At 36.6% G+C, this 11,456-nt stretch overlaps 1 protein-coding gene across 1 annotated transcript in view; it reads left to right on the top strand.

The window, feature by feature from the left end:
* LOC135205649 (cadherin-related tumor suppressor-like) overlaps nt 1–11,456 on the top strand; it is a 498,060-nt gene that overhangs the window by 270,185 nt on the left and 216,419 nt on the right. The window contains exon 2 of the mRNA XM_064236470.1: nt 1,688–1,996. Coding sequence (XP_064092540.1) covers nt 1,688–1,996 — 309 coding nt within the window. The remainder of the gene's footprint in view (nt 1–1,687; nt 1,997–11,456) is intronic.

The raw sequence follows: 11,456 nt of genomic DNA, 5'->3' as shown, positions 1-11,456 counted from the left end.
ATTTAAATGAAGGCCGCCGCTGTCTCCTCCTTATAGGCCTAGGGAACCGATGAAAACATCCTCCCAGGCGGAAAACATGGGACTTGGTTCCTTTTGATATTTTACACAAATTAAAAATTCGATCGAAGCTGATAACCCGGCGAAGAGCGTGTGTGGGCTCGGGGTTTTCTTTTTAAAGCACGTCGTGGAAGGAGGAACACTCTAGTGTGTGTTTGTTTATACTTCGTGGTATTAAAGCCCGTTCTTACAATTCCATGCCAAGAAAATAAATCACATACTGACAAGTAACATTATATATATATATATATATATATATATATATATATATATATATATATATATATATATATATATATCTATTATATATTCAAATGATAATCTTAGCTAATAACAAATCAATGCGAAGACATTGGTATTTCATTGATTTATTCAGCAACAGAATAGAACATACTAAAGTGATGTGATTTATGATATATATAGTAGACTAATAAAAGGTGAACAAAAAGACTAAACCCTTCTCCTTTTTTCATTCTTGAGCCCGAAAAATAATAATAATAATAACCGAAAGAAAATAAGGTAAATAAAGACATACTGAAAAACCAGTGGTTTTTTCACTTTACTGTTCAACAGAGACCATAGAATTTCTAATGAGTATGTTTATGACTGAAATGGCTTTATAAAATTCAAAATTAATAATTTAATATAAAAAAAGATATGTCACCACTCTTTGATTTTCAACACGCGAATAGATTGGCCAAAGTGTTATAAAATATATATATATATATATATATATATTATATATATATATATATATATTATATATATATATATATATATACATACACGCATATATATATATAGATATCTGTATATTAATATATTATATACATATCTATATATATCTATATAATCTATAATAAGGAACATGGTGATGAAAATATCAACAGTTTAAAATTAATCTAATCTCTAGCAAACTGAATAGGAAACAATAAATTATGATGGAATACGGTTACATATAATGAATAAAATATATTTCCATTTACCTTTGCACTCAGAATAAAAAAAATCTGAATACTTACGATGAAAACTCAAATAATCAATAAAGAACATAAATACGAGAGAACTGCAGAAACTTATTTTCTTGCTTATCTTTAAAATAAAGGAAAGCACACAAGATCAATCAGTACAATTGACACCACCCAAAATGAGAATGTTTTTAGTTCCTTCTCAATTCGGTACACACACACACACACACAGGCACACACACACACACACACACACACACACACAATATATATATATATGTATATAATATATATATATATATATATATATATATATATATATATATATATAGATATTATATCTATATGCGCGTGTGACTGACAGCAATGACTAAAGACGTCCCTTGCTTTGTTTTACTCTTCCACATGTATAATACAGAAGGACAATGGAGTACAAGTAAAAGGGAAATCTGATAATAATGAATGATGTATTGTTTTCTCTTGACACTTTAAAACAATAAACATACGGAGAAGAATATAAAGGTACGTATAATGAATAACTGCTTGCTTTCTTCGACATTTCAGTTTTTCAGTTTACGAATGGAAGAGGAGTAATAATTATGCTAACGAATAACACTAAAAACAGATCGTGAATAACGCCTTCCCTTCTCTCCTCTCCGCAGGTCCGAGTCACCGTCCAGGACAAGAACGACTCGCCGCCCTCCTTCGGCGACTTGCCCCTGCGGTTCACCGTGTCCGAGGACATGCTGGCCGGCCGGCAGATCGCCACCATCAAGGCTACGGATCCGGACACGCTCGGGACGCTCACGTACTCCCTCGTGGACGGGGACGACAACAGGTTCGCCCTCGATGCCGAGACGGGTTCGCTGAGCCTCCAGGAGACGCTGGACAGGGAGACCAAGAGCGAGTACGAGCTGACCGTCAGAGCCGACGACGGGGAACAGCACACGGACACCACCATCTACATCAAGGTGAGGATGGCAGATATGTCTGTCCATTTCCATTAAAAACTCGATTTTGCATTATTTTCTGGCTTATCTTTAACGTTATCTTTTCTAGTAATTAGAAAACTAGCTTTATTCTACCTGACCATTGATAAACTAAATATCAAATATATATCATCAAGAGAAAAGAATATCTTTTCCAGTCATTAGGAAACTAGTTTTATTCTACCTGACCTCTGATAAACTAGATATCAAATATATATCCGCAAGAAAAAAGAATAATATCTTTTCTAGTCATTAGGAAACTAACTTCATTCTACCTGACCATTGATAAACTAAATATCAAATATATATCAGCAAGAAAAAAAATAATATATTTTCTAGTCATTAAGAAACTAGCTGTATTCTACCTGACTTGTCGTAAACTAAATATCAAATATATATCAGCAAGAAAAAAGAATAATAACTTTTCTAGTCATTAGGAAACTAACTTCATTCTACCTGACCATTGATAAACTAAATATCAAATATATATCAGCAAGAAAAAAGAATATCTTTCTAGTTTTTAGGAAACTAACTTAATTTTACCCGACCTCTGGTAAACTAAATGTCAAATATATATCAGCAAGAAAAAGGCAAAAAGAATCTGCGTGACAAAGTGGTCCTATGAGATCAAAAGAGTCTGCTTTCTCGTTCTCAAAATACCGTCGCTATCTCATCTAAATCCCAGGCTAGCTTCAAGCTAAATTACCCTCCCTTCGTTTACGGTAACCTAATTTTATTCTAACGAGCTGCTTCAGCTGAGATAAAAGTTAAAAGATTATCTCCAAAAGAGATAGATGAGGTTTCGGATGATAATGATTCATATAGAATCATTTAGGTCTGACTCTTACATGATAAGATCCCTAGAAAAAAAAAAAAAACTTTTCATAGCGGTTGGGAAACTGGTTTCATTCTGCCCAACTTCAGCTTGGCTAAATAATGCACAACTGTCTCATCACGACAGATGAAAAATTTTCAAGGGAATAAAAAAAAAAAGCCCATGGAATCATTTTAGTCCTTGCTATGCAAATCCCAACAGATCCCCATTTCTGATAGCATTTTAATTTGTGAAATTTATGATCGTCTCAATCCATGATTCCCTGGAATTTTCTTTCTATGCTTAAGAGATCTATCACTGCTTCCTACTTTCCTTACGGAAAATGTGTTTGTCTAATATCGAAATTCAAATAAGCGTGCATGCAAAATATACAGAAAAAAAGATAGTCGAAAATTCTCATAAGAAACATAAATCTAATTATGTAAAGATAGACACAGGACTGAAACTGAAAGCAAACTTGAATTATAATTGAAAATCAAACTTTGACACATCAGAGGTTGAACCTCAAACCGCCCATATTTACCAAACTGGAAATGTATTATATAAATAAGATGCCTCACTGACAATAAAACTTAGATCTGTACCAATGGTAGAGTCGAGTTGAATAAGAATTTAGGCCAAAGGCCAAACACTGGGACCTATGAGGCCATTCAGCGCTGAAGTGGAAATTAACAGTGAAAGGTTTGAAAGGTGTAACAGGAGGAAAACCTCAAAGCAGTTGCACTATGAATCAAGTGTTAGGAGAGGGTGGAAAGTAAGATGAAAAAAGAATATATGAAAGGAGATACAGTAAAAGGAACGAAGGTGGCTGCAGCTAGGGGCCGAAGGCACGCTGCTAAAAACCTTAAGTAACGCCTACAGTGCACCGCATGGGATCCACTGATGGCACTACATCCCCTGGGGTAGTCTGTACCAATGGATATTATTTTTATTATTATTTTTTTTTTTTTTTTTGCTCTATCACAGTCCTCCAATTCGACTGGGTGGTATTTATAGTGTGGGGTTCCGGGTTGCATCCTGCCTCCTTAGGAGTCCATCACTTTTCTTACTATGTGTGCCGTTTCTAGGATCACACTCTTCTGCATGAGTCCTGGAGCTACTTCAGCCTCTAGTTTTTCCAGATTCCTTTTCAGGGATCTTGGGATCGTGCCTAGTGCTCCTATGATTATGGGTACGATTTCCACTGGCATATCCCATATCCTTCTTATTTCTATTTTCAGATCTTGATACTTATCCATTTTTTCCCTTTCTTTCTCTTCAACTCTGGTGTCCCATGGTATTGCGTTATTGTTATTATTATTATTATTATTATTATGATTATTATTATTATTATTATTACAATTGTTCACAACGAGCAAAAGTCAAAAAGCCTCGACCACAAACACGTATATATATATATATATATATATATATATATATATATATATATATATATATATATATGTATATATATAAAATTAGCAAATGGTGGTGAGAAATAAAGGAGTGGAATAACTATGAGCTTAGAAGGAGAGAAAGAGTGAGTGGAGTAAGGACTATGAGAGAGAGAGAGAGAGAGAGAGAGAGAGAGAGAGAGAGAGAGAGAGAGATAACATTTTGTCAATCAGTTCCGCTTCATTGCTGCCTCCGACTCCTTCCCTGGGAGGTATTACGTATTCTGAATTGCTACAGCTGATTCGTCGTGTTTTCAAATTCTGGGAACATTCCTTCAACCTCCCACTCCCTTCCCCAGCCACGAAAGCACAGTCATCCCTCTCCTCCCACTCCCCTACCCTCACCCCCAAAAGCAGAGGCTCCTTTTTTGATGAACTGTCTCTAGACGTGCCTTGTCCAGCTCTGCCTCAAAAGAGTCATCATTTTGGCTTGGCCCAGGCATCTGTGACCACCTCTACTCTTCTCTCTCTCTCTCTCTCTCTCTCTCCTCTCTCTCTCTCGCCCTCTCTCTCAGGCCCGTCGAGGATTGGCAAAAGCTGCAGTTTTGTTCCTTATCACCTCGTCTGTCATTTAGGATAAGGTATCAAGACCCACGACCTGAGTGTTCAGCATATTGCCATATTTAACATTAGTTGTTCCTGTATGCATACGTGCATGTGAGCGTGATATCCATTGTTTATTTCTATTTTTGCTTTCAAAGAGTTAACATATCTCTCTCTCTCTCAAAAGAAAATCTCACTCAGACACCCCATCCAAGTTTTAAGAGTAAAATTTTCGAGGTACGTAGGTTTCTTGCATAAATCAAAGTCCACGAGCATGGCCTACAACAAAAAATAAGAAAAGAATATAATGTTAAACACACCTACGAGAGAGAGAGAGAGAGAGAGAGATAATTAAATATTCCCAGCAAGGTCTTAGCGACATGCCAATGCAGGCTCATTGGATGATGATGAATAGACAGCAAATATCTGTCATTAATAAGACTCCATCGATGTTCAGACTGCGGGAAGTCCGCTTGCTCGGTGAATAGCTGATGAGTTCGCCTTGTCTTTTTAACAGCAAGCTCGTCTCCGTCGCTCGCATGTGCGTGCGCAGATGCGCACGGGAGATCATAGGTGCATGTGCTCGAAATGAGGACTTTACATGCGTGTAATTACTCGCAGAAACGCTCGTAGATGAAGATCTTCGCAATCAAAATTGGGAATAGGTGCGCCACTTGCCCAAGTTCACAGCCTCAAACTGGCGGATCAAAATGATACGTTGTATCAATTTTGAAGCTAAAATCAATTCATACAAAAGACGCTATTTTCATTTGATCAAACTGATCGTTCGGTAAACAACTGACTCGAATTCTCACCAACTTCCGTGACTGTAAAAGGGGGATCAAACACAAGCATGTCCATTGACGCTTGACGCGCAAAGAAGCGCAAGCGCGCTTGTCTCATGATAAATGGCAGCCACGTCCCAGCATTTTACCATCTTCAGCTTGTTTTGTGATGATACATGGAGCAGAAGAACTGGCTGGCAGAGACATCGCTGTCCTTCTATATAATATATACCTGAAGTTAAATGATTTAACCGTGGCTAACGAACACTGACTTGGAACCACAGCTTACATAATAAATAAAAAAAGATTCTTTCTCTCTCTCTCTCTCTCTTACTCTAAGACACACACACACATACACACAAAGCCTGGAAGTACGTGGTCTCGATCCCACGTCCACAAGAATCGAATTCCAACACAAATATGAGATAAAACTTTAGACGCGAGAGATTTACGAAGCTAGAAATCCCCGCTGCCGTATCTGATACACGTCCCCGTGTCTCGACTTCATAACGGCCAAAGAGACAGCAATTCTTCATGCAGAGACGAGTTTGCTTTTATCCCTTAAAGGTTGCGTTTTGCTTCTGCAATTTGCAATTCCGAGTTTGCCATGCGGTTAGGTCATCTCTCTCTATCTTTCAGGCGCTAACGAGGGAATTCAAAACAGCTTTCTCAAATTCGTCGTCCTGTTGGCTGTTAACGACTGTGGAAAGCAGACCGACATGCACACACATACACACACACATACACATACAGAGAGACCTTACCTTACCTTACCTTACAGACCTTACAGTTCGTTCGGGTTGCCCCAGGTCCCTCAGTGTGAGGCGCCTCTAATGTCTACCAGAGAGTTGCTAGTACATCTTCCGGTATATTTTGCATCTTCCAATCTTGGATGGTCTGGGATGCAGTTTAGATATTTGTCGAGCTTATTCTTAAACACATCTACGCTCACTCCTGATATATTCCTCAGATGAGCTGGCAACGCATTGAATAGACGCTGCATTATCGATGCTGGTGCGTAGTGGATTAATGTTCTGTGTGCTTTCCTTATTTTTCCTGGTATAGTTTTGGGCACTATTAATCTACCTCTGCTTGCTCTTTCTGATATTTTTAGTTCCATGATATTTTCTGTTATTCCTTCTATCTGTTTCCATGCCTGAATTATCATGTAGCGTTCTCTTCTCCTTTCTAGACTATATAATTCTAAGGATTGTAGTCTTTCCCAGTAGTCTAGGTCCTTAACTTCTTCTATTCTAGCTGTAAAGGACCTTTGTACACTCTCTATTTGTGCAATATCCTTTTGATAGTGTGGGTACCATATCATATTGCAATATTCAAGTGGACTACGAACATATGTTTTATAAAGCATAATCATGTGTTCAGCTTTTCTTGTTTTGAAGTGCCGTAACAACATTCCCATTTTTGCTTTACATTTTGCCAACAGAATGGCTATTTGATCATTGCATAACATGTTCCTATTCATCATCACACCAAGGTCTTTAACTGCTTCCTTATTTGTGATTGTCTCATTATTGGTCCCCTATATGCATATAGCTTTCCTTCTCTGTCTCCATAATTTATTGATTCAAATTTATCAGAGTTAAATACCATCCTATTTACCTCTGCCCAATCATATACTTTGTTAAGGTCTCTTTGTAGAGCGTTCCTATCTTCATCACAAGTAATTTCTCTACTTATTCTTGTGTCATCAGCGAAACTACTCACTACCGAATCCTTAACATTACTGTCTATGTCTTCAATCATAATAACAAACAATATTGCAGCTAGCACCGTACCTTGTGGCACACCGGATATTACCTTGGTTTCATCCGATTTCTCATCGTTTGCAATAACTATCTGTTTTCTGTTGTGTAAAAATTCTTTTAACCATCTTCCTACTTTATCTACGATATTGTGTTTTCTAATTTTCTTTGCTAATATATTATGGTCTACTTTGTCAAAAGCTTTTGCAAAGTCTAGATAAACCACATCTGTTTCATTTCCGCTTTTCATATTTTTGAATATGTTCTCACGGTGGACTAACTGTTGGGTTTGTGTACTTTTTCCGGGTACGAAACCGTGTTGTCCTATATTAAACAAATTATTTTTTATTAAATGTTTCATAATATTTTTCTTCATTACCCTTTCATACACTTTCATAATATGTGATGTTAGACTCACAGGCCTATAATTACTTGCCTCTAGTCTTGATCCACTTTTGAAAGTAGGGGTGATATATGCTAATTTGTCTCATCATAAATCTTGCCTGTATCTACACTTTGTCTTAATAATATTGCAAGTGGCTTTGCGATAGAATGAACTACTTTCTTTAACAAAATAGCAGGGACTCCATCCGGCCCTGCAGCAGCTCCATTTTTAATTTCATTAATTGCCTGCACAATATCAGCTTCATTAATTTCTATGTCAGCTAAATATTCACTATTTTCGTCCCTTACTTCTATATCATTATCTTCATTATCTATTCTAGGGTTGAATTCTCTCTTATATCGTTCTGCCAGTATGTTGCAAATTTCCTTTTTTTCATTCATTAATCTCCCTTCAATTCTCAGAGGGCCTATTTCTATTCTTCTTTTATTCATCTTCTTCGCATATGAGTATAATAGTTTGGGGTTTTGCTTGATATTTAATAGGGTTTTTCTTCCAAGTCCGTTTTTCATTTTCTTTTGATTGTATAATCTTTTGTTCTGCATTTTCTATCTTACTTTTTAGTTCTATAACTTTCCATGCATTTTTTTCTTTTGCAAGACCTTTTTCCACTTTCTGATTTTCTGGAACAAGATCCTTCTGTCTCTTGGTATGCATGAATGATGTTTTACTTTTCTTCTTCGGTATATATTTATCCACTATTTTCTCCAATATTTTATATAATATCTCCGTATTTACCCTTGATGTCATCACTTACGAAAATGTTATCCCAATCTTTGTTTAATTCTTCATTAATTTCTGACCATTTTATATTTTACTGTAGAAGTTGTATTTTCCATATCCTTCCCACTTTTTCATTTCTTGCTTATCTCTATTTTCACTTGCTTTGAATGAACTGTTAATTCTATGACATTATGATCTGAAATACTCGCATTATAAACTATTATTTCTTAACATAATTCATCTCGTTCACAAATACTAGGTCTAAAGTATTTTCCTTTCTTGTTGGCAGGTGATTTATTTGTTGAATGTTGTATTCTAGTAGCATATCTAATAGCTTTTCAAATTGCCTCTTATCTTCTGCACTACTATTACTCTCTTTTTTATATGTATAAGTACAACCACAGTCTCCTATTCGTTCTTTCCATTCTACGAAAGGAAAGTTGAAGTCACCAGATAGGAGAATAGTCCAGTCCTTGTGATTTCTACATATATCATCCAATTTTTAATTATTAAGTCAAACTCTTTAGTATTAGGAGGTCTATATATTACTATGATCATCAATTTTTCAGATTCAAATTCTAACCGCTATTAGTTCACATTCTGAGTTACTATATTTCTCATATATTTTTCCTTGTTTTTTGTCTTTCCCATATATTGCGGTTCCCCCTTGATTCCTATTTTTTCTATCTGATCTATAAGTTTGGAACCCTTTTATTTGATCATCATTCCCAGTCTCTTGGGAATACCAGGTTTCACTTATATTCATTATATCTATTTTCTTTTCATTTTGGGTTAGTTCTTCTAAGTACTCTATTTTTCTTTTGAGTTACTCTTAACTAAACCCTGCGCATTCATCACTATGATGGTTTGCGTGTTTTCTCCTTCATTTAATATTGGTAGTAATAAGGATTTCCCATGTCTCTTTCCTGTTCTGGTATGTTGTTCTTTTTTTCATTTCCAGAAATTCTGACATTAAAAAATCCAACTTTTCCATATATTGATCTTCCTTCATCATAATTATTCATTTTGTGTCTGAATCTGCAATTTTCTCTGTTTCTGCAATATCCTCTTGCATAATAAATACAGTTATTATCTCTTGAGTAGAATTTCGGAGCTGATGCTTTGAAATTTTTTGCTGACACCTCTGCATATCTCATTGGTGGTTTGCTTTTCTCTTTTACCTGATATTCTTGATTTCTCTCTTTATTTGTTTCTTTCTTATTTTGGATTTTATTACTTGGTTGGTTATTTATTTGATTATGATTCATGGCTACAGGGTGCATATATTTGCATTTTTTTGTCGAACTTACATCCTTTTCCTTCTTTTAGGTTTTTACATATTTTTTGGATGCAGATCTCTGCAATCATCCCCATAGCCATATAAGTATGCACATTTACCATATATTTCATAGTTTTGACATACCTTAGGATGTTTGTAGTAACATCTTTCTCCAAATCTGCAATTCCCTCTTTTCAAAAGGTTGCAGATTTTGTCTTTCTTGTCTATTTTTTCCTCTTTCCCGTCATTGTGTAGATCTGGGTAGAGCCTCTTCGGGATTTGCTTTTCTGTTGTCATATCGTAATTTATTTCTTCGTAGGTATGCTGCTTTATTGCCTCATATGTAGTATCAATGAGTATCTCTGCATCCATACTTTTATCTTGTTCTTTGTTTTCCTTATTTTTTTCTGTCATTTCATTTTTGTTTACTTCTCTTCCGTTTTCCTCTTCTTCTTTTTCTTCTTCTTCTTCCTCTTCTTCTTCATCCTCAACTATTTGTACATTCAATCTTGATTTAATAACATTGTCTATCCATGATAGACATGTTGAACATGAGAGAGAGAGAGAGAGAGAGAGAGACTGGAATAGAATGGAATATAGATTTTAGGCTAAAGGCCAAGCATGGGACCTATGAGGTCATTCAGCGCTGAAAAGGAAATTGAGAGCAGGTGGGTTTGAAAGGTGTAACAGGAGGAAAACCTCACAGATGCACTATGAATAATTGTTAGGAGAGGGTGGATAGCAAGATGGAAGGAAAGATAATATGAATGGAGGTACAGTAAAAAAAGAATCAAAAGGGTTGAAACAGCTAGGGGCTGAAAGGACGCTATAAAGAACCTTTAGTAATGCCTACAATGCACCACGTGACGTGCACTGACGACAAACCCCCTACGAGAGAGAGAGAGAGAGAGAGAGAGAGAGAGAGAGACGACCATCCCAAATTCACCAAATTAATTGTCGTTGTTATTCCGAAAACGGCCCAAGAATCTATGAAAGTTGAAACAGTGACCTGTAAAATCGTTCCGTCCGCAATTCTGCGAAACGGTTCTTCTGCACATGCGTCGACTCTAGGAAGGCGTTGCAGGCCATTGTTATTCATGATAAATTGGTAGATAGGTTAATTGCCTCCGTGAGGAATGAGAAAAGTTTTCTTTACAGAAACCTCCCCTTCGCAGGAGGATCTGCCAGTTCCTTCGGGGTCATACATTTTATTTTATTTATTTATTTTTTTTTTTTGGGGGGGGTGTTTCCTTACGAACCCTTTTTTCATACCTGGGCTAGATACGGATATTTGGTGGCTGTCCCGTATACCTCTGCCTCAAATTCCAGGCTACACAACATTAATATAACCCCCCCCCCCCCCCCCCCCCCCCTCTCTCTCTCTCTCTCTCTCTCTCTCTCTCTTCTCTCTCTCTCACTCTCTCTCTCCACGCACACAATGAATTGTTATTCTCTAGTAAATTTCCAATCATTTCCGATGTTCTCTCTCTCTCTCTCTCTCTCTTTCTCTCTCTCTCTCTCATGTAGACACACACACGCCCACATCCAGGCACAAACAAGTAGGGAAATGTTTTCTCTCCTGCAAATTTCCCATCAATTTCGATTCCTCTCTCTCTCTCTCTCTCTCTCTCTCTCTCTCTCTCTCTCTCTCTCTCTCTCTGGACGCAATTCAATCAAG

Source organism: Macrobrachium nipponense, chromosome 24 (assembly GCF_015104395.2).
Source record: "Macrobrachium nipponense isolate FS-2020 chromosome 24, ASM1510439v2, whole genome shotgun sequence".
Taxonomy (NCBI): Eukaryota; Metazoa; Arthropoda; class Malacostraca; order Decapoda; family Palaemonidae; genus Macrobrachium; species Macrobrachium nipponense.
This window is presented reverse-complemented; position numbering and strand designations above follow the sequence as displayed.